This window comes from Protopterus annectens, chromosome 1.part0, assembly GCF_019279795.1.
Source record: "Protopterus annectens isolate FY-2018-M chromosome 1.part0, PAN1.0, whole genome shotgun sequence".
In the NCBI taxonomy this organism is placed as follows: domain Eukaryota; kingdom Metazoa; phylum Chordata; order Ceratodontiformes; family Protopteridae; genus Protopterus; species Protopterus annectens.
The window spans coordinates 1,298,316,526-1,298,341,677 of record NC_056725.1 but is presented as its reverse complement, the minus strand read 5'-3'; the positions used below and the strand labels follow the sequence as shown (position 1 = coordinate 1,298,341,677).

Here is a 25,152-nt window from a genome sequence, read left to right as displayed (position 1 = left end):
GTTATTGCATACATTGGAGCTGAAAGTGTATTTTGTCTAGTACTGCCTAACAGTTTTGAGGTTAGTAAGTAGAGTACTAGTGCCAGTAGTCTTTGCTGCTTGTTTTTTTTTTTTATTGGTAACTGATTTGCTGTTGAATCTCATGTAAATAGTGCACTAAAGCTAAAAGAAAATGTACAGTATTATTATAAGATTTTTCTTTCCATTACCTTTAGTTTCTATTTGCTTTCTGTTGATTTGCATGTGATACCCGCTCATAACATTACAGTTAAGTTACTTAGAAGATTGTTAAGGTACTGCAAACAAGATTTTGACTTGTGAAATCAACAGGGGCAGATGTAATCTTGGAACTCGTGGTCCTGTCTTAACAAATAGAAATACTGTATAGTAAAAAGCATGCATCTTCCCCTAAAAGGAGTATGTTTCTTGTGAAACTTTTTATTATAGGATCATAGGAGGTTACTAGGCTAATGGCTCCAGGGCCCTTACAAGCCTAGCCAAGTTCAACCCATGTTCCCAAGGGTGTCTGGTTCAAGCAGACATGAAAATCAGCACCTGTTGCCTCTGTCCAAGAGGAGAAACCGGCAAAACCCTCTGGTGAATTTCTGGTTACCCATCTAGTTGACCAAATTACACTTAAATAGGGACAACAAGGGGCTTTGTTTAACGTGAATAGGAAGCTTGTTCCAAAGGTGGGGCAACCTCTGTGAGACAAATGTGCCTCTTCAGCAAGTTCCATTTATGTCACATACCAGGTTAAGGTCCCTTGAGTGAGTGACCCATGTGCCATTTTACTTGCGAATATGCAACATTGGGGTATTTATATTTTGAGATATTGTTTAATGAAATAATTTCAGAGTTTTGCAGGTATACTGCGAAGGAGGAAGTTCACGGATGTTTCAGAACATCTCACTGTAGTCAGTGTGCTATCTTCTGATGAACAGTAGTATCCACTCCACTGGATACTTGCATGTCTTGTTAGCAAATGTCTATTATTCAATGACCCCCCCCCCATTAATATTACAAAATGTGCACGCTGATTGGCCAGCGTGCCCGTTGCAAATCCCACAATATACTAATGGAAAAAGGTCCGGTTGCCTGGACTTTTTTCCGTTGGTATGAAGTGCACAAATCATTTTTTTTTTAACAAATAAAAAAAAAAAAAAAAAAACAGAACAACAGAGACTTTCTTTTCTCCATTGCTTCTATTTCAAAGCATTGATGTACTGGGTATGCATGGGACGCAAGTCCCATACGCATGCTCAGTACATCAAAACAAGGAAGCAGTGTACTACAACCAGCGGAAAAACAGTAATGCGCCGTTATACAAAGACATTATTTAAGAAAATTAAGTTTTTTTTTTCTTAAATAATGTCATTGTATAATAGCAGTAACTGACTCCATGGTTGTGGTATATTGAAATTTACCCACGGTTGCCTTTATTTAATCACTCTGGCTTCACCCTCGTGATTAAACCACACCAACCGTATACCACACCACGTCATCTGTTATTGCTTAAGTACTTTTGGTTCATGCATTTGAATAAAGTAAAATGCTTATCTGTACACTTCTTTTCATATTTGACTATTAAATATTTCACCAAGTGTATGATTAGAAAGGTATAATTACTGTTAAAAGGAATGGCACAGAGCCATGGCCTGTGGGTGCAGAGGGATAAAATCTCAACTGGAACCCAAATGACCCAGGTTTGATTAGTGGCGTGGAGGTAGAAAGGACTGAGGTGTGGAAGGGTGGGAGTTGGTCAGCTTTTGTAGTGGGAGGGAAGTAGTGTGACTAACTCTACCACTGACCCCTATTACAATGTTGAGGGATTATATACAGCAGTTATTCCATTGGGTGGCTCACACTATAAGCTGGAAGGTTGTGCCATGTGTGTGCGCAGGACCACACATGGGACCCTTCCTAGGCAGCAGTACTAGAGAAACCAGTAGCTGCCAGAGGGAGGGCTCTGGTTAGGTAGGGCCTGCCCTCTCACAAATGACAGCTTACTTCTGACATGCAGCTCTAACCTCTGAAAGGAAACTGGTGTGCTTATGAGCACATGGTTTGCTTTATATACAGTTCATTTGACTGTGATAAATGCACTGCAGTCCCATTTAAGATTGAAATCAATGTCTTAGTCTGTCTGTTTTGTCTTTCTTTTTTAAGGAGATGCAACTGTAGGGAAAAGTGCTTTAGCTGAAATCTTCCATAGCGATGGGGCTCATTTTCTGAAGAACTACACTATGGTATGTACTTCTTTGTCTGTGTTTGAGCTTTTGCTTGTGATAACATGCTTAGCAGTAGACACTAATCACACCAGCTCACAATACCCCTTAGGAAAATTCCCTTTCCAGGTGATTTTCTTATGGAACTTTTTTTTATTGTTCATCTAAGTAATAAATTCATCCTTGAGCTTCGCCGTACACTGAATATTGAGATACTTGCTGTCAGAAGCATAAGCTGTATTACATACCACTAGTGCTGAATATACAAGTTTTTGAATTATGTCATGCTACCATATGTAGTTAGTGCAAATGTCTTTTGCAGGAATAAAAATCACAAAATGTCACTTTCAGTGAAAAAGACACTTTTGCAGGGGGACAAGCAGTCAGGATCATTCATCCAGTGGGAGACTGATAATATTTTAGGGATCACCCTGTTGTAATGTTGCATCAAAAAGATGCAAGTGCTGTGATCTAAGGTTCTGTTTGTTTTGATACCCCAAACAGTGGACAGCTATGCATTTACCATTAAAATATTACTTAATATTTAGTACTCTTAACCCTACTTTCTTTTTGAAGAAGAGCTGCTGGCAAAATTGCATAGCCACTCCCCTTTATGTTCAATCTTGCCCTGAATTCCGGACTAGTATCTCAAGCCTTCAAAAATGTGAATTGTGGGAACAATGCATACAGGGGAGAAGTGAGATTTAAAAGAAGGCAGGATTTCATTGAGTTATATAATGTTTAACTGACAGTGATTGGATAGATTACAAGTGATGTAAAATGTTTGCAACTAAAATTATGTCAATAGGGTCTGTGATGTAAAATGCTTGCAACTAAGATTAGGTCAATATGGGTTGTTTTCATTTATGTAAATGTATGATTGCATATGTCATAAGTGATAATTTAATAGATTTTTCTTGTTAAAAAAAAAAAAAAAGCATTCCTGCATTTATCCCTTGCCTAAATCAGTCAAGGACTTCCAACCCATTTCATTCTCTGTCCTCATGCTACAGTATTTGAAACAATCATATTTAGACAAATTTTCAAGCACTTTAATAGCCACAGCCTACTGACAGATCAGTACCATGGCTTCGGAAATGCTTTCAGTATATTAACAGCTTTTTTCACTGCAACTGCCACCATGTACAGTAATATCAGTGACTGGCTCATCACTGTTGACCTCTTAATAGATATGGCAAGAACATTTGAAACAATAAATTAACAGTCTCGTTTGTAAACTCAGAAAATATAACTTTGGAACCACTTAATACATTATCTCAAAAATAGAACCTTACAAGTCCACACCCAACAAATAATTCTTTGTCAGCATACTCAATACAGGAGTCACTGTTCTCTAGCCAGATGGCATTCTTCTTCAAGCCTTTAAGTGCTTCCCTAATCTTATAAATCCAGCAGCACCATTCCTCTCCGAGTTGTGTCTTTGGGCTAAATCTGATACTCTCTTCATCATCCATAAAAAGTCGAGTTATTTGCCTCCAGATACAAACTAGCTAATCTACCCAATTTCATTATCAAAGACACTTGTAATAATGTTATTCCACAAGTTAACAGAATAGAAGTACTGTGGCCTGACGATGGATCCAACACTTTTCATTATCTGATACTGATAACATCACAAACAAAGTCCCATCACAACTAAAACTCTTATAAGAGCACCCACCTTCTTTCTCGGTGGCCTGATTTGCCCTATTCAAAAACATTCTTCTCACCAAACTGGAATATGGCCTTCCGTTCCTTTCCCATAACTCTGTCTGTAACATTCAGAGATTACAGAGAGTGGAAAATAAAATCTGCTGTTTCGCTATACTTAACTGATTCCCAGTCACTCCACTGCAGTGTCTTAAACAACTTAAATTGGCATCCTGTTACAGCAAGAGCAATCTATTTATTGGGGACTTGGCACTACAAAATACAGAATGAGGGATATTGTTCATCTTTGAAAAGAGAATAAGTATAATACTCTTTTAAGGCATAGCTGGAGAAACACCTTAGGCCTCCCTTTAAAAACATTATTGGTGAGTGTGCATCTTCTAGACTAGAATCTGTAATATGGAATAAGCTTCTTTCTGATGTAAAGTCCAAGAATTCTGTTGTTGATTTGAAGCATATTCTGTCTGTACACCTTCATAAAGAGTCTGAATCCAAGTGCTTTTGGAATAATGGTTAACGTTTGTACCCAAAAACAAACTATGCCCAGTTCTCCAAGTCAGAAGGAGCATGCAGGTTCCAACCAGAAGTTCACCAACAAATAACAGCACTTCTTCCAGAAACATCCTAAATATAGAAAAAAAGTTATTTCCAGCCAAGCAAATGTAAATCCATACAAACCACTACAGAATAGTGCATAAAGACCGGTTTCAGTAAAAGCTCAGCCTTTTATGTTTAGGATGGAAATAAACAACTTTTTCTACATGCAGGGTGTCTTTTTGGAAGAAATTCTGTCCTTTTGTTTGGGTAACTTTTGTATTCCACACAAAGGTTTAACTCACTCCAAGTATAGTCAACCATTCAACCACACTTCTATTTCATTGCAGTTTCTTAAATGCTGTAAGTGCTTTGGTTATTATTGGTGTATATAACTTTACATTGCACATATTGTTTTTGTTTGGCAAACAAATACATAAATGTAATAATCAGTGTGCCCGGGTTGTTAATGAAAAGATCATTGTACCAACCCATCTAGGTGGTTATCAAATAGTTGTTGTCTTTCGGCTTTTCCCGGTTAAGGGTTGTCACAGCGGAACTCTGGTCCCCTAATGATTGGCAGTAGATTTTCACGAACGCCGAGGTGCCAGCCCAATGTCCAACCTTCAACTAAGGCACGCCCATTTAGGTGGTTATCAAATAGTAAATAAATAAATTAAATAAACAATCCTAATCCAGGCAATATGTGTGGGAACATCTAGTGCATATATTTATTAGTAAGTGCTTTTTGGGTGATCAAAAGTAAAGATAAAAAGAACTAAAAATCCTAAACATCTGGATGCAGGATGTGTGTGACTTGCTTTTCTTGTTGAATAATGGAGAATGATGCCAAAGCTTATCATTTACAATGTTCTGAAAGACATTATTACACTATACTAAGTCCAGAGACATCAGAAATAGTGGCAGACTAAGCGTACTTTGAGCCTTAGGTGTTTTTCAAATCATGTTACCCCATGGACCTTTCTTTCTTTTTTGACCACGAGTGAACTCTCAAGTTCTTTTGGATTCACCTTCCTGATTGTTTTGTATTATATTAGTTGTTTAAAGCATAATCTAGGACAGTTTGCTTTAAATTTGAGTAGCGTTTTACATTTTCCAGCAAGAAGTATTTATTAAATAATAACAAAAGTAGTAATTTCAGAACATTTCAACTAAAAAGACCATTCAAACTGGTGTCATTATAGTCCACCAGTGTTCATACTCCAGTTACAGCCACTTTGACTTTGTACACCTGCCATGTTTGACTATGATTAAAAAAATGGCCACAGTAAAGTATTCTACCTTGTCTTAAATAAGCCCTGAACTGTGAGAACCAAGTTTTTCATCAAAAGGGGGAGAATGAAAAAGGCTTTTATTTCAATTCTTCTTGAATATTGCACTGCTGTTGTGCCTTAAATTGTATTTTCATGTCAATATTGTAATTTTTGCTGCAGGGTGTGAGCTTCTGCACTTGTACTGCTGTTGACATTCCAGCTTTACAGCTTACATTCTGCTTATCATTTGCCATCTTAAAGTTGTATTCCAGTGCCTTTCTGTTAGTTAAATTTGCTATTCTTTTTACCCTCCTTGGCCCTCCCAGCCTCCAGTGATACATCTAGTATTGCCTTCCATGCTGCTCCCTACTGTTTGCACACTAATTACAGCTTTTCCCTGCCCCCACTGTAAAAGCTAAAGGTTCTGAAATTCTAACCTGCCTTGGTACATAGGACTAAGAGAACTGCAATTTGCTACAGGTTCTCAAGTCAGAGAGTTCTGCTATTGGCTTTATTTTATTGGATCCCTCTCTAGCTCATCTGCTATAACCTGCACAGAGCTGTGGCCTCTTTATTCAGTAGTCTGCAAAGCATGGAAAGTCATGGAATGTAAGAAACAAGCTTTTCTTCAAGAGTGGAAGAGGAAAAAAGAAAAACATCTGAGCTCCATTCAGCAAACTGCCACCATTGGACTCCCTATATAGTGGGTTGTATGAGCAAGAACTTTTTTTCCCTGTAAGAGACCTGCAAAATCTATACAAACTTTAGAAATCCAGGTCTGAGGCACAAATAGCCCACACCAATCTCAAATCAACACACATTGACCTCTGACCAAATAACTAGGCATTTCCCCACACCTTAGTAGCAACTCATCCCAAGCAGTATCTTAAGCAAACCAAACTCTAAGCATTTGTACTCATCCCTGTCCCCCTTGAGCCATTTTTGTTGAAACCATGGACCAGCACTTCCCCACAACTTCTGTAGCTAGCCTGATTGAGATGGGTATCTTGAGACGGTGAAACAATTCTCATACTGTTTGATGATCGTCTGTTACTCAAACAGCATAACACACTATGTGAAAGATGTGCATATTTAATGTCCTTGGAGGCAAAAATCTCACACACGGTAAACTTGGACGCCACAAATTTGTCAGCAGTACACCACACACTACCAAGGCAGTCACGGTACACACAATCTTTCATATGTTGAAGGTTCTAAAGATTAACTTGCCTAAACCACAAAGACCTCAAAAATGCAATGCAGGCATAATGCACACTCAACAAGGTAAGCTTACCACCTCATCTAGCACAAGGAGTCCCAATGTCATAGATGGTTGAGCCTGTGAGACAAGCATTTATCCAATCAGTCATTCTAGTTTGAGGTGACTCCATTGTAAGGCATACAGATGTACCCCTTATCAGGCTGAGCAAGGTAAGAGTGATGATTAGCTGCTTGTCTGGTGCTAAGATCCATCAGATCACGCACACACACTCAAGTCCTTGAACAAGACGTACCAGTTCTCTCTGTTATAGTACATGTGGGTGTCAGTGACTTGAGATCTACTTCCCTAGACTATATGAAGAATGAGACATAATGGGGCGGTTGGACTATATGCCCCAGGCAGGTATGAGCCTAGCACTGAGCAGCATTCTATCTTCTCCAAAGATAATTGAATTCAATAATTGGCTTAGTTTTTGCCATTCAGAAGTGGTCCAGTATTTGTCAGCATGGGAAGATATGATCAACAGGCCATGCTGCTTCATCAGTGATGGCCTGCTCCTGGCTGCTCCAGGATTTCAGTTATCGGCAAAGATATTGCCTACTCCCACAGAACATTTTTTCGACAATGTCATCCTGATAAGCCTGCCAACATAACGATACAAACAAAAAAAAAATATGAAGGCATTGTTGGTAAAGCTTGCAGCTTTAATAAGAAACTCCATTCCCTGAAAGCCCTCTTCACCCTGGAAGACACAGATGTTTGTGTAGAGAATGAAACATGTTTTAAAACAGCAGAGTGCACTCCGGTTGTGCAAGGCTATAACGCCTTCCCCATGTTTAGACCAGCTACTGTGCAAGATGTTAAAAAGGTGGAGGTGTCTCAGTTCTCCTCCAAAAAAGAATTGCATCAAGGCTGAATCAGAAACCTGTATATTAGCTATAGAACTCCCTCTATGACACAAGAAAGCAACAGCACCTATCTACAGGAACTGGAATTTATTTAAATTTGTCTGCCAGGATAGAACACTGATCAAACGATGACCAGTTACAAGCTCAGCCCAGAATTACTCAGTATTAAACCTAGTGCCATTTTCACAGTCATCTAAACTATCCAGCTATAGATTGGGGAACCTACCCACCAGTAGTGCACAATAACAGATGCCTGGATTTTAGAGAGTGCACTAGCAGGAACATCTTCAATATTCTCTAACTTATATTGAGATATCTTGTACCATCACTGGTGCATCTTTGTCACTTGTTCGGTTTGACCATGAAGCTGTCTCTGTTCAAATAAAGTTGAAACCAGAGACCCTTTCCACCCAAGGTACATTTAGACATTTCTCCAAGACAAACTATCTACTCCCAAGTGATAACTGGCAAGCTTCAAATCCCAGCCAAACCCATTTAACTCTGCTAAATACATAGAAATGTACACCACTACACTATACTAGCATGTAAATTGCTGCATAGATGCAGCTGTACTCTGTAGAAACAAGTGTAGAGCAAACCGCAGAAAAAACATCCCCTGCTGTGGTGTAACCATAATATCAGCAAACTTTTCAATAAAAGGTAGATAATTACAAACAACAGTAAGAAGAGTAATTCCCAGAATGATAGAACCCTCGTCATTAAAATAAACAAGAAAAAAAAAACACTCTGGAGTTAAAGCTAAGTTTAAGGGCAAAACAGCCACCAAACTAAAGACAACCAGGCCTTTTTTAGTTATGTTAATTATCTCACAAGCACAATGCAATAATGTGCTGAGCTGATAGTGAAGAATTTTATCTAGAGGCAGAAGGCATAGTAAATGTACTGGCAAATAAATTCAGTTCAAATTTGACCCCTCTCTCCCATCCATCTGTCCTACAAGATACACCTAAAACTGACATGCCTCCAGCTGTCACACAAGACCAACTCATAAAAGTGCTTTCATAGGTTTCATAGGTTCATACTAGGCTATCTGCCTAAGGGCATTTATAAGCCTAGCCCATAGTTATTTACCCCTTTAGTTTGAATAAAACTATGCCTATTATTTTGCTGTGCCTCTGTCAAGCAGTGACACTGAAGTAATCCCTAGGGTATATCTGCGATCTCCCATCCATTGGTCAAGATTCCTCTTGAACAAGGCCAGCGAGGTGCTCTGCCTCACATGTACCGGGATTTTGTTCCACAGCATAGGGAGTCTCTGGGTGATGAATCTGTCCCCCCAGCACGTTCTGTTAATAACCGTGTCAAGGTTTAAGTCTCCCGCCCTTGTGATTCTGAGGGATCTAGATTTTTTGAGGTGAAGCATATTCATCAAATCTGGGTTTGACATGGCCTTATATGTCAGGCACAGGTCACCTCTGAGCAAGCGGTATGAGACTGAATAGAGCTGGAGTTCTTTCAGTCGGGCAGCATAAGACATATTTTTGAGACCCTTTATCCTTTTGGTGAGGAACTTTTGGGGCCTTTCCAGCTGCTGCAGGAGTCAGGTCAGATACATTTCAACTAATGCATTAATGATTCCTGACAATATCTCTGGATGCATCTTAAATAGCATAAAATAAATTTAGTCCCCCCCCCCACCAAAAAAAAAAAAAAAACAATGTTCAGTCACAGCCTCCATAGAGGTTTTTTTTTTTTTAAACAAGTAAATGTAGAACAGGTGTAACAATCATTCTCCTGTGATAGACTCTGGCCGTTACAGACCAATAAGTCTGACTTGCCCTGTTTGCAAAGTCTTGGAAAGATTTATCATGGAACTAATCAATAAGCACATAGGGAACCTCCAAACAATGGACTTGTCTCAGTTTTATTCATCAAAGCCATGTAAATCATGCTTTCTCAATCTGTGGACTTTTTAAAAAAAGTCACCAAAACAGTTGAAGGTAAAATGATAAACACTGCATACATCGAGCTGGCCAAAGCCTTTTACACAACCCACCAGTTACGCATAGAAGAAGAGCTAAGTAAAATGTGAATAAACCCCTATGTCAACTGCTGGGTTGCCAGCTGGCTCACAGATAGGACACAGTAGATCAAAATAGGGGAAACTTCCTGCATAGATCAAAATAGGGGAAGCTTTCTCCATAGTGAAGTCACCCAGGGTTCACTGCTGGGACCTCTTCTCTGAAATAAAAGGCAATACTAAAGATGTCTGGCTGATAAGTTTGCAAGCTAGAAGTTATTAAATCTTCAAATGTCCTGGCTATCTTGCCGGAAGCTTTGTCCCAAACAAATATCATGGACTGAAACTAAATGCCCCAAAATGTGTTATTGTATCCTTCGGTAAGCCCTATATCCTGGGGAACTAATACATTGATAATACACCACTAAGAGTTGACAGTTGTTCGGGACTTAGGTCACTGTCCACATAAGTTTCCAACCTTTCACTGACACTTGTCCACTGTTGTAAGAAAGTCCTATATTATGTAGCTTATAAACAAAGGGATTTCCTCAAGATTTAGAGATTTCATTGACCCCCCCCCCTTTGTTCAGTTGTCATTAGGCTAATCATTGAGTATGATGACACCTTTGGCATGCATCTGAGCAGACACATGCACTATCTGGAATGCCCATAGAGATACCTTACTAAAAGGATACACACAGTCTCACGCTTGCTCTCTCTCACTCACATGCTCACTCTCTCACTCAGTCATTCTCTCTGTATCTCTCTCCTCAATCTCTCTCTCACACAATCTCTCTCTCACTGTCTCTGTCACTCAATCTCTCTCTGTCTCTCCCACTCAATATCTCCCTCACACACACACACACACACACACACACACACACACACACACACACACACACACACACACACACACACACACAGTCTAACACTGTTACACACACACACTCTCTCTCTCTCTCTCACACACACTGTATCTCTCCATCTCTCTCTCTCTCACATACACACATTGTCACACACTCTCTCACACTTTCTCACACAAACACACACTCGGTCTCTCACTCTCACACTCTCTCTCATACACACACACACACACACACACACACTCTCTCTCTCTCTCTCTCTCACACACACACACACACACACACACACACACACTCTCTCTCACACACTCTCTCTCTCTCTCTCACACACACACACACACACACACACACACACACACACACACACACACACACACACACTCTCTCTCTTTCTCTCTCACATTCTCTCTCTGTCTGACACACGCTCACTGTCTCACACTCTCTCTCTCTCACACACATACACATACATACACACTCTCTCTCTGTCACACAAACGTTCACTCTGTCACTCACTCACTCTCACACACACTCTCTCTCTCTCTTTCTCTCTCTCATTCATTCATTCATTCATTCATTCATTCATTCATTCATTCATTCACTCACTCACTCACTCACTCACTGGTTACCTGATGGGTCAGGCTGAGAACAGCAGTGATTTTCTTGCTCTAATGCACCTTCCCATCAGATAGTGAATACTACACAAACACAGACAGACATGCACACTTTCTGTGGCAGCACTCCCTGCATCTTTGATTTCCCAGCCATACCAGCATCAGGCAGTTGTTATTCAGCAGACATGCACAAAATCTCATTAAGTAGTCCTGCACATTCAGTCATCACAGCTACTCACAATTTCCCTGTACTGCCCCCCCCCCCCCCCCACACACACACACACACACACACACACTGCAGTACAGTAATGAGCACACTATAATAAACACGCACACACTCCTTCCTTGGGTCAGCTATCTAATTGAGCATATTTTTTTTTAATTTCTGTTAAGATCAATGCAAGCATCCTGCTGGCATAAATGCACAAATAAAATGTATAATATAAAAATGATGGCCATTCTGTGTAGTCACACGTTACCATGTCTACAGTTCCAAAGAACACTACAAAAATGTCAAAGCTGACTGTTGCATATGTCAAAGTTAAACACCTGCTCCTTGGCAAGAGCATAACTGATATTATACTGGTAGTCACTGTAGACACATTTAAACATGCCAACCAGTGTTTTATTCTGTTTTAGGAAATGAACACTCTGGTACTTTACTATGAAGTTTGTCTGTTGTGTTAGACTCAGCTTGAAAAATTTCTGTGTGCACTGTAATTTAATTCACAGCCTTACATTTTTTGCTGACAATAATCACAAAATGCAGGTAAGATATTTTATGTCAGAAGAACAGATTGTTGGCATGTTACCTAACAGTTACACAACTCTCAATGCCTACTGGTTTTAGTGGTTAGTAAACACAACCAGTTTACTTTCCCTAGCTGTTCAATGTATGGTAACATATGTCACTAACACTCAAGAGAGATTAGTAATAAGAAAGTTATACCACCACCCTTGCAGTATTAACATACGGGCACAGTTTCTGCAAAGTCTCCTCTTTAGCATTAACTTCTCGGAGGTCAAAGCTAATATTAAGGGTTATAAGTGATCAGGTTTACAGATTACTGCATAACTGGTGACTACCATAGCATACCAAGATCATCCAAGAGGACCTGTCCCAAGCAAATTGTTGATGTCAAAACCATTGACTAAAATGAAATGTCAAAAAGTGTATAATCACAGCCTATGGCAAGCATGCCTACCCCTTGTAATTATCACATTGAAAACACACCCCTGAAAAGTGATCCTGTAGTTAGGGATCTGGGAAACTGTCGATGTGAAGTTGTTCAGTCTCACCATTCATTCTTGACTTATGGGTTCGGAGCCGAGATACGGCCATATGCAAAGCTCAAGGTCTTCCAGTAGCTCAAGGCCAAGCCCCCTTTACCATGATGCATTGTGAATTACCCCAGTTCTAGTTTGCCGTGGCATCTGATTGGAGGATGTTCTTTGTGTTTCACTCTTGCAGTCATTACATTTGGGTTATCCTGCTGGCAGGTTGCCCTCAGTTGGCCTGAATTCCAAAGTCTTCGGTCCTGCGTCGGTTGCAGCTGACGCCATTTTCTCCAGTCTTTCTTGCCGCGTGGTGCCCGAAGCAGAAGCAGTTCGCAAGTGCCGGTTGGCAGACTCCTGAGATTTTCGTGTTCGAGTTTCAGATCCAAAGTCTTCATTAAAAGCCAAGTACCCCGTTGGGGAAACTTTTTTCTTGCTCCAGACCGATGTCAGAAAAAGTTAATAATTGTATTTCTTGTGGGAAGCAAATACCTCATAAGGACTTTCAGTCTTACTGTATTCCTTGCCTAGGCCCTGACCACGATGTTTCTGGTTGTCTTCTTTGTGCTAGATTTAACCAACGCACTATTAAGCGTCGGTACGATTTTGCATTAAGCTATTTTGTGCGAAGATTTAATTATACAATGTCAATCGGATAGCCATCCGACTACCGGAGTTCACAAAAAACGCAAAGAAAAAGACAGGCAACCGAGGTCCAAAACTGACGATGACGCTTCTCCTAAGCAAGTCGCCGGTTCTCAGTTAGGCGCTTTTGCAGCCCCTGATGCCCGCTACTTTAGAGTCGCAGGCCGCTACTGACTCCCACGTGGAGTCGGCCAGTCCGCTGGAAACTCAAGGTATTGGACCCTCGGAGATTGTTCCCTCAGATGGGTCCGGAGCCGCTGAGAAGGCATCGGCTTCTGAGGGTGTACAATTATATATTAAACCGATTTCAAAGGCAAAGACTAAAACACCTATAAGGGCAAAGAAACAAGTTTACCAGTCACATGGACAGGCCTCCATGCACAAAAAACAGATGCTCAAAATGGCCGAAGACTTAATTACCTTGATCAGGAGTTCCCATTCCCCTCCTGATAAGAGGCCTAGGCAAGAGACAGACTGAATCTTCAGATCAGGTTTCCATTTCTTCTGACTCCTCTTCTGATCAGGAATATTCTCTTCCCACCCTATGAGGATTCTGATGCTGAAGAATCAATTCCTTCAGCTTCTCCTCCTGAGGGCTACTCTTTTGGGGAAACCTTGCATATCATGAGGGAGCACTTCCACTGGGAGAGCCAAGATTTTTCAGAATCTAAGAAGAGGCTCAGAGACTTCTTTTACTACCTCAACACAGGCCTCTAGCTATTCCACCTGTGTTAGACATTGTAGATGATGTGTTTTCAGAGTCTAGTATGACCCCTGACTCCTGACCTCCAGCTCCTGTTAAGCTGGGCAGATACTACAGGGTCCCTGACTCTCATAACTTTCTTTTCAAAAACCCTACTGCAGACCCAGAAACTATTTCACAGGTTCCCAAAGAGGTCAAGGCTTCAACTGCAAAAATCCCTACCCCCTCTGACAGGGATTTTAGGGCACTGGATAGATGGGGAAAAAGATTTACACATCTGCTACTTTAGCTATAAGGGCCTTAAATTGCCAGTTTCATATGCTCAAATATCAGCAATATATCATGACACTGCTTAAACAGAAAATAATGGTAAATTCTAAATTTGTGCAGAAAACAAAGAAATGCAGGATTTATTGCATGCAGCTCAACAAGTTGGAAAGCATACTTTGCAATGTGGTTTTGATTCTCTGGAGGCCTCCTGCAGGGCCGCTGTTACGGGTTCTGTCATTAGGAGGCATGCTTGGTTAAAGGAACAAAACCTGCCTGATCATGTTAAAGCAAAATTGTTAGACGCTCCATTACAACATGATACCTTGTTTGGTGTTCAGGCAAAAGAGGTGTTAAAGAAAATGGAGGACAAAGCTAAATCTATGCGAACGGTCAAGGATTTCTTACAGGTACAGCCACCTAGATTTAGCAGACACTGGCCTACAAAGAATTGGTCCTTTCCAGTCTCGGACAGACCTCAAAGAGGCAGATCCAGAAGCCCTAGAGGCAGATCACAGCCGCAAGGTTCCTACAGGTCTAAGCAATGGGGTGCTTCTACCTCCAAAGGTGGAGAAGACAAGTCACAACCATACAGGAAACAGTCCCAATGACTTCCCCCCGCCTGCACCAAGCACTTATCTTCTGGCAGCACCCTTAGGGGGAAAACTAGCACTTTTTTCTCAAAATTGGCACATTATAACCCAGGACAAATGGGTTCTAGACATAGTGTTACAAGGCTACAAGTTTCACTTCCATACCCTGCCAAGGGCAAACGGTTGGCCAGACCTGCCAAAAAATCAATGGGCAGAGACTCAAAAACAAGTCGCAGCTGTCATGGACATGAGGGCTATTCAACTAGTGCCACAGCAAGAGCAGGGACAAGGATTTTACTCAAGACTGTTCTTGGTACCCAGAAAGGACAAAGCATGGAGACCAATACTGGACCTATCTATTCTAAACACTTTCCTGGATATACCAAAATTCAAGATGTTGACCTTGCAGCAGCTTCTGCCCATGCTGGGCAGCAAGGCTTGGCTCGTGACGTTAGACCTAAAAGAGGCATACCTGCATGTCCCAATCAGACAGTCATGCAGAAGATGCCTCAGATTCAAGGCTGGCTCAAAGCATTACCAATTCTCTGCACTGCCCTTTGGCTTATCTACTGCTCCCAGGGTCATCACAAAGTGTCTGGCACCAGTAATTGCTTAATGCAGACAGAGGAATACAAATGTATCCTTACTTGGACAACTGCCTCATACAAGCAGAGAACAAGGACATTCTACTTCAGCATCTGACATTTGTGAAAATACTTTTAACAAGCCTAGGGTACACAGTCAACAAAAAGAAATCAAAACTCGTACCCTCTCAAGAGATAATAATCCTGGGTGCAAGCTTAAATACAACTGCCCAGATGGCTTATCTCACTCCAGACAAACAAAGACAACTGATTACCTATTTCAAGGAAATGGCAACAAAGGCCCAGTTACCTGCAAGAAATATTCTGCAGGCTTTGGGCTTCATGGCATCCTGCATCTTACTAATTCCATATGCAAGACTGCATTTGAGGAAAATTCAATGGTACCTAAAAAGTGTCTGGACACAACATTGCCACAGTCTGGAAACAATGATTACTCTCATTTCCTGCCTGCAACAGGAGTTCCGATGGTGGGCAAAGGCTTGTCACCAAAACAAGGGACAGCCGTTCACATTACCCCCAGCCAGGCAGAGCCTAACGATGGGGGGCACACATGGCAGGAAGAGGCATTCAGGGCACCTGGTCCACAAACGAAAAGCATCTACATATCAATCAAAAAGAGATGCTAGCTGTTCAAAATGCCCTGACAGCCTTCAAGGACCTACTTCATCCGGGACAACTACTGATAAAGACAGACAACACCACGGTCATGTGGTACATAAACAAGCAGGGGGGCACTCATTCTTACCCCCTTTGCAGACAAGCCGTGGTTTTATGGGACACAGCATTGACTTACCAAGTCCATCTACAGGCACAGTTCCTGCCAGGAAACTAAGCAGAGACCTCATGGATTCCCACGAGTGGCACCTGGATCCACAAGTCTTCAGCATGATGATAAAAAAATGGGGACAACTGGACATAGATCTATTTGCCTCCCCTCACAACAATCAACTAAAAAGATTCTGCACAAGGACCTATCACAGACAAGCTTGGAAAGTGGATGCCTTATCTTTCAACTGGACAATCCTATCAGTATATGCCTTTCCTCCACTGCCTCTCCTTCCCAAGGTACTCCTGCAGGTCAGACAGGAGAAACCAAAAATGATTCTGATTGCCCCAGACTGGCCACGCCAGTACTGGTATCCGAGCTTAAGGAACTTGTCCCAATGCCCAGCCTGGTCCTTACCTCAAATACCTCATCTACTGTCCCAGCAAAACAGTCAGATTCTGCACAGCCAACTCAGGACCCTAAACCTGGCAGCATGGCGGATAATGTAGCCATACAAACCACACCTCTCAGTAAAGCTGTGATGGATGTCATTTTAGAAGCCAGAAGGCCTAGTACTAGAAAATCCTATGCTGGGAAAAGGAAGAGATTTTGTGCTTGGAACCAAGCTCAAGGAACTGATACAGCTATCCCAAATATTCCTCAGATTTTGCAATACTTAACTGAGATGCTGGACAAAGGCCTATCTTTTTCATCAATTAAAATCCATGCCTCTGCCATTTCGGCTCATTACAATACAGAGCCACCACTCTTTTCTCATCCTTTATTAAGGCAGTACCTCAGAGTAGCCAAAAACTTAAGGCCTCAAAGGAGAATGCCAATACCTGCATGGAACCTCAACTATGTCTTGGAAAAACTCACCTTGCCTCCTTTTGAGCCAGCTGCTACTGCGGATATAAAGTTCTTATCCTGGAAAACAGCTCTGCTCCTAGCACTAACTTCTGCAAGACTAGTTTCAGAGCTACAGGCTCTCATGGCTGTGGAACCCTTTATCATTTTTTATCCAGACAGGGTCTCTCTGAGAACAAACCCTACAATGTTAAGTTGTCAATCTCGCCTTCATTCTTGCTGGATGGGTTCAGAGCCGATCCTCGGCTCCGACTCGGCACTTGCTTTAGCTTGAGAACTCCTTTTACCAGCTCGAGGCAACCCTATATCCCATGATGCAAGGCGGAACTACCTCAGATCTCGTTTGCCGCTTAGCGAAAGAGGTCTCCTTTGCCAGCTGAGGTAAGTAATTTTCTTGTCAAAAGAGAAAAAGCTTAGTTAGGGTTTTATTTCCCCCCTTGTTTTCCATTTTTATAGTCTGTAGTGTGTTACAGCCCACCCTATTCCCTTATATTTCAAAACTTTTTATTTCCTTTAGTATAAAAGTTTAGTTAGGCCTAAACCCCATTGGTTAATCCCTACCTGTGTGTTGTGTGTTAGGGGATTAATTGTGTGTGTTTGTTGGGGTTTGTGTGTGACTTCCTCCTAGGATAATGTCTAAGGAAGGCAAGGTCTCAGGCTTCAAGAAGTGTGACTCGTGCTGTCAGAAAATGTCTCTGACAGACGGTCACACTTCTTGTGTTTACTGCCTGGGGCCTTTGCACCTGCAGGACTAATGTGCTTTGTGTCACTCTTTTAGCCAGAGAGTCCTGCAGGAACGGAGGAATAAGCTAATCCTCCGTGGCTTACTTAAGCCAAAGGTTCTCCCTCTAAAACAGGGTCTGGGAAACCTTCTAAGCCACCGAAGGCTCAGGCTTCAGTATCCAAGCCTCCTCCAGTGGCTCTGGCTCCGTCGGAGCCGAGATCGGCTCCGGCTGGAACCGATCTATCTGCTTCAAAAGTAGTGGGTTCGGCAGCGACTGGTTCCGACACCCGGTCTACTGTGGCCTTGTCGGCTCCGGCTGGAGCCGACACCTTATCCAGCATTAGAGCCGAGAGACCTTCGGCTCCATCTGGAATTCAGGGGACTTCGGCTCCGATGACTTCGTCCCGAAAGAGATCTCGGTCCCCTTCGTTGCAGAGTATCCACTGCTCCGGGTCTCCTCTTTTGTCGGAGCGGAGCCATCGGAGCCGATCTTCGAGATCTTCCAGGCTGTCTGACCACGACTTAGAGAGGGTGGTAAGCAGGCTGTTGAAGTCGCAGGCACTGGCCCAAATGCTCCATAGCCTGTCTCAACAGACTTCGGCTATTGCCTCACCCCTTGAACTTCCTCCTCCGACTCCACACCAGAGTTCGGAGCCGGAGCTTCTCGGGGCAGCGACTGTTTCGGCGCCGGAGCCAATACATCCTTTGGCACCGTCGTCCTCGGCTCCGATCTCCTCCTTGAGGCCTTCCTTGGAGGGATCCGGTCGTCGGGTTTCCCTTGTCAGCTCCGAGGGGGCTAGTGGCATCGGACCCTTGTCCGACCCCGCTCTCCCTCTCGGGGCTTCGGCTTTGGTAAGCTCGGCACCGACATCGGCCTCGGAGCCTTCCCTCTCAGTGGAGCCAGGAATTCCTGTATCCTCGGATCGGGGATATTCCGGCCTCCCGGGGAGGGGAGCCTTTGAGGTGATGAGGAGTGTCCTGGCCTCTGAGTCAGGTCAACGGTCCATCCCTCTAGCTCCTCCCTCTTCAGTGCCTGTAGACGCCTCTTGCCAGCCTCTTGCTCTCAGGCCCAGGGATCCATCGCCCCAGGTTTCCCCATTGGGAATTTCCTCCTCTTCCGAAGTTTCTCCTGATCCAGAAGGTGAACCCCCTCGGAAGAGGACGTGTAAGAGGAAACACACAGACTCCCCCGAGTCTACTACATCGGATACCGACTTAGATGAGTCGGAGGGTTCCCCACGATCCCCCTCTGAGGATGTCTCCTTTTCAGACATCCTTGAGCTCCTCAAACAGAGGGGGAATTGGCCATCCATTGATCCCTCCGAGGATGAGTCGGTATACCTGGAGGCTTTTGGATCCCGACCCTCCACCTCCTGGGTGTCTCTGCCTTTCGACCCACTTATGCAGGTAGTGGCTCGGAAGGCGTGGGCGGCTCCAGATTCTGTGGAACCTGTCCCCAGGAGACCATCCAAATTTATCACGGCCCCTACGGACAAACAGTTTCTTTCCAAGGGCGTCTCTGTGGATGCTATGGTGGTGGCGGCGGCCACTAAGAAGGAACTGGCGGATCCTTCAGTACCTGTCCATCCTCCTAACAAGGATTCTAGGACCATGGACAGGTATGGAAAGCGGATATTTTCTTCAGCGACCTTTGCTATGCATTCGCTGAACTACCTTTGTCACTTCACCAGGCTTCAAAGAGATATTCTCAAGGAACTGGGTGAAGTGGTCCAGGATCCTTCTGCTGCTGGGGCTCAAGAAAAGATTGCCTCACAGCTAGCAATCCTAAATTCCCTATCCAACTCCTCCATGCGGCTCATATCATATGCGGCCGATGGAGCGAGCAGGGCTGCAGGCACAGGAGTTGCTCTTAGACGCCAAGCCTGGATGCGGCTTTGTAATTTTGCGGACCCCTTTAAGGCGTCCTTCACCAATACCCCCTTTGATGGTTCGGCTTTGTTCGGACCTCAGGTGAAGGATACCTTGACCAGGTGTGAGCAGGACGGTAAAACTCTTTCTGCCGTTGGAGTCCATTTTCCACTCCTTCTAGACCATATCCCAAGGGTCAGAAGGGGTGGAAGATGTGGTTCCATAAAGCCCAAGGAGCTACACGGACACACGTGGTCAGTTTACCCCAGAGGCAGAGGGGTAACAACAATAGACGCCCTAGAGGCAGGGGGGGTCCTCAGAACCAGGGCAACAGGGAGTCTCTTCCTGAGAAGCCCTTTCAGCATCCCTGAGGTGTTGCCCGACTGTCCACCCTTGGAGGCAGTCGGGGGAAGGATTTCGCTGTACCCAGTAGCCTGGCAATCCCTATCACAAGATATGTGGGTACAGTCGATCATATCCGAGGGTTACAAAATCCCCTTCGAAAGGTATCCCATACCTCAACAATCCCTTCCAGACATCTCACCCGGTCAAAGGGATTTGGCAGAACAGGAGGTTTCAAAGCTCCTAGAAAAAAGAGCCGTCCAGACTGTGCCGGCAGACCAGGTAGGATCCGGCGTCTACTCGAGATTCTTTTTGGTCCCCAAAAGGACGGGAGATTGGAGACCAATATTAGACCTGAGCAGTCTAAACAGATTTGTCAAGAAGGCAAGATTCCGGATGGTCACGCTTCAGTCCATTCTGCCCTTTCTGGGCAAGGACAACTGGATGTGCTCTATAGACCTTCAGGACGCGTACTATCACATAAAGATTCACAGGCGCTCCAGAAGGTTTCTCCGCTTCGCTAGGGACCAGTCATTACCAATTCAGAGCCCTGCCCTTTGGCCTCACTTCAGCCCCAGAGTGTTCACCAAATGCATGGCAGTGGTCACAGCTCATCTGAGACGTCAAGGATTCCAGGTGTTTCCTTATTTGGACGACTGGCTCCTCTCCGCCACCACCAGGTGTCAGCTTCTTCAGACCAGAGACTACACTCTACAGCTTTGCAGGAGTTTGGGAATTTCAGTAAATTTGAAAAATCTTCTCTGCTGCCTTGCCAATCTATCACCTTTATAGGCGCAGAATTAAACACCGTCAAAATGTTAGCCAGACTAACAGATCAAAGAATTCTGGACATCCAAAAATTTGTTCGGATTTTATTGCAGAGCAACAAGGTCAAAGCCAGATTTATACTGAAGGTTCTAGGTCTTATGGCTGCGGCCATTGTTCTTCTACCACTGGCTCGCTTCCACATGCGTCTTCTGCAGTGGATGCTATTCACGCAGTGGTCGTACCACAGTCTCCCGATGAGGCACGAAATCTTAGTCACACAGTCGTGCAGAACTCATCTGAATTGGTGGATATCTTCCCCTCTTCTTCATCAGGGCCGACCCTTTGTTTCCCCTCCTCCAGTTGCCACAGTTACTACGGATGCCTCTCTGATCGGGTGGGGGGGGCATTATCAGGGCAGGATGGTCCACGGGACGTGGCAACCCATAGAATACCATCTGCACATAAATGTCCTGGAGATGAGAGCGGTGCTTTTAACGTTGCAGGCCCTCAACGACTTTCTTCCCACGGGGACTATTGCAGTACAAACGGACAACATGTCCGTGGTCTGGTACATCAACAAGCAGGGCGGGACCAGGTCCTATCCATTGTGTCGAGAAGCTCTCAGACTTTGGCAATGGGCAATCACCTCTCATCGGTTTCTGATAGCAATGCACATCCCCGCAGTTCCAACCTCTTGGTGGACAGGCTGAGCAGATCCATTCTGATGCCTCACGAGTGGTCTCTCAATCAATCTGTAGTGGATCAGATTTTTCTGCAGTGGGGCACTCCTTGTTGCGATCTTTTTGCTACTCCTCAAAACAACAAGTGCCCTGATTATTTCACCCTCTTTCCCCTTCCAGGCCAACCCCTGAGAGACTCTCTAACCCAGGATTGGCCCCGGGGACTTCTGTACGCTTTTCCTCCTTTTCCCTTGATTCCACAAGTCATTCAGAAAGCCACCGTTTTGAGAGCCAAGTTGATTCTCATTGCCCCTTATTGGCCTCGACAAATTTGGTTTCCGTCTCTGCATCGTCACCTTCTGGTGCAGCCCTGGCATCTGGACCCAGTTCCGGATCTCTTGATCCACCAGTTGGGTCAGCAGCACCGGGCCATTCATTCTCTCAACCTCACTGCTTGGTTGCTCCACTTCCTTCCCTAGCCAGGCTTCCGATGATCTCTGACTCCGTCAGAGACATCTTAGTGTCTTCCTTAAAGTCGTCCACTAGGACTGTTTATGCTAGCAAGTGGCGACCTTTTTCTGTTTGGGCAAATTCCAGGAATATTGATCCCTTTACTGCTCCTGTACATTCTGTTTTAGATTTCCTGGTGGAGGTTTTTCATTCAGGATCCTCGTCATCTACAGTTAAAGTACAACTGGCTGCTATTTCCAAGTATCATGTTGGCTTGCATGACAATAACATTATGTCTCATAGATTATGCAAGGCCTTTCTGAGAGGAGTTTTTCTCCTAAAGCCGCCTATAAAGCATCCTCCTCCGCAATGGGATCTAAACTTAATGTTGGCATCCTTGATACTACCTCCCTTCGAACCGTCTGCTTCATGTTCTTTGAAGTTATTGACCTGGAAAACTATATTCTTACTGGCTGTCACTTCAGCAAGAAGAGTTTCCGAAATTCAGGCTCTCTGCATTCGTTCCCCTTACTTGGTTTTTCATAAGGACAGAGTATCATTAAGAACGAACCATTCCTTTCTCCCCAAAGTTGTGTCTCAAACCAATATTAACCAATCTATAGATCTACCAGTCTTCTTCCCAAACTATTCCGACAGAGCTGAACAGAAGCTTCATTTTTTGGATGTCCATCGTCAGCTCAGGTACTATTTACATAGAACTAAACAATTCAGAAAATCGGACCAATTGTTTGTCTCCTATGCAGAAAACAGGATAGGTCTTCCAGTTTCTAAAGTGACCTTATCCAGATGGTTGACTTCCACCATTTCCTTTGTGTACTCTCTCAGAGGCAAGCAGCTATCTTCTAAACCAAAAGCACACTCAACCAGGAGTCTATCCACTTCTGCAGCCTTTCAGGATAGACTACCCATTGATACTATTTGTGCAGCAGCTACTTGGGCCACACCTCATACCTTTGTCTCTCATTACAAGTTGGACTTGGCCTCCAGAGATAGGGCCAGTTTTGGTTCCACAGTTCTCAAGAGTCTGTTCCATTGAGCCACCCGGGATACAGGTGCTAGGGACGCGGTCCCATCCAGCAAGAATGAAGGCGAGATTGACAACTTAACATTTAGAAGTTATGTACCTACCATAACGTTCCATGTTAGTTGTCTTCTCTCGCCTTCTTTCTTGCGTCCCTCCCTCCTACCCCCTGGCCTGGACAGATCTTGAAGAGTTCCTATCAGGTTGTTTCCTCCTGAGCCTTCATATGAGGACTCTTTTTATGAACTTGTTTTCCTAATTATGGTTAGGTTAGTCCTTAGCAGGGTAGGTTAGCTGCCAAACGAGATCTGAGGTAGTTCCGCCTTGCATCATGGGATATAGGGTTGCCTCGAGCTGGTAAAAGGAGTTCTCAAGCTAAAGCAAGTGCCGAGTCGGAGCCGAGGATCGGCTCCGAACCCATCCAGCAAGAAAGAAGGCGAGAGAAGACAACTAACATGGAACGTTATGGTAGGTACATAACTTCTAATTTATGCCTAAGGTGGTATCCAGTGTAGCTCTTAACCAAACCATTCATTTGCCAACTTTTTATCCAAATCCACAGAACAAGGGGCAGAAAATTCTGCATTCTTTGGACGTACACAGGCAACTTAGATTCTACTTGGACAAAACTAAAGTTTTCAGAAAGACAGAACAATTACTAGTGGCATATGCTGCAGCATCACAAGGAAAGGCTATTTCCAAGCAGACTATTTCGAAGTGGATATGTCACTGCATTCGTTTCTGCTTCTCACAGCATGGCAAACCAGTGCCTAAGGGCATTAGGCCACATTCAACCAGAGCTGCAGCCACTTCTGCAGCTTTTCTCAGAGGAGTACCATCCAAAGACATTTTAGAGGCTGCTACTTTGAGTTCAGTACATACCTTTACAAAACATTACAATCTGCCTCTTTACTCTAAATCCAGGGCAGGCTTTGCCATTGCAGTTCTGCAGGGCCTCATAGCCGCTCCTAATGCTGTTTAGCTCCAGCCCCCCCAACCATAGCTTTGGGACTCAACCCAAATGTAATGACTGCAACAGTGAAATGCGAAGCACATAGTACAGTTGTGTACACTTACCATAAATGTAGATGTTCGAGTGTATTCACTGTTGCAGTCCAGTTACCCACCTGCCAACCCCCTTATTTTTGCTGGAACTTATCTTTACTTCTCTAATCTATACAACCTAGGTGGTGTATTTGCTTATAGATGAAGGTAAAGCTTATTTTGGTGCATGTATGTTTTATTTACATATTTTTAGTCTACCTTCTGGGGGCACCTGACATCTGGGGCAAGAAAAACTGAAGAAAATGGCATCGGCTGCATCTTTTATACCCCTAATGACCTGACGTCAGGGAAGAGGCGACAGCAACCGACGCAGGACCCAAGACTTTGGAATTCAGGCCGACTGAGGGCAACCTGCCAGCAGGATAACCCAAATGTAATGACTGCAACAGTGAATACATTCGAACATCTACATTTATGGTAAGTGTACACAACTGTACTTTCCAGTGTATGCTCGGGCCAGTAACTTTCAAATTTTTTTCTTTTGAGAAGCTTTCATATATAGCTTTAATAATATTTTGCATAAATAGTTAGTTAGCTCTTATAGCTTTCCTGCAGTTCCCCTTCCTGTGTTATATTAGTTTCTGACTATATTTACTCTTTAAAATATTGGCCTCGTTGTTTTTTGGCCTAGTGCACTTCAGTGTGCCTTAGATATTCTATATAGTTATAATTATAGTATAACAGTTTTTGGTGTGGTATTATACATTTACTATATTTACTCTTCAAATAGATGGCCTCATTTTTTCGGCCTAGTTAACTTGAGTGTGGTTAGACTTCTATAGTAGTTTTAGTATAGAGTTTTTGAATTCCTTTATCTTAGGCTCTTTGTGTGTGTGTGTGTGTGTGTGTGTGTGTGTGTGTGTGTGTGTGTGTGTGTGTGTGATTAGAGCCTAGTCTTGCTAATTTCTCTCTGAAATTTGATCTGTGTGGGTTTAGTGTGGTATCATAGCAGATGATGACAAGCATCCCAAGTCCAGTTTTAAAAAATGTCCGGACTGTAATCAAAAAGTGCCAGTCACTGATGGGCATGTTACATGTGTATATTGTTTAGGGGCTGTCCACTTGCAAGAATCTTGTGCTATCTGCCATTCCTTTTCTTCCAGGATGTTGTTAGAGAGGAAAAGGAAATTAATGGATAGATGGATAGAGGTTTGCTAAAACACCCTTTTCAAGAGGCATTGAGTGACCAGGATGTTGCT

At 43.4% G+C, this 25,152-nt stretch overlaps 1 protein-coding gene across 1 annotated transcript in view; it reads left to right on the top strand.

Annotated features, from left to right (window-relative positions):
• IFT27 (intraflagellar transport 27) overlaps nt 1-25,152 on the top strand; it is a 387,202-nt gene that overhangs the window by 39,913 nt on the left and 322,137 nt on the right. Inside the window, exon 2 of the mRNA XM_044066266.1 lies at nt 2,170-2,249. Within this exon, the coding sequence (XP_043922201.1) occupies nt 2,170-2,249 (80 nt within the window). The remainder of the gene's footprint in view (nt 1-2,169; nt 2,250-25,152) is intronic.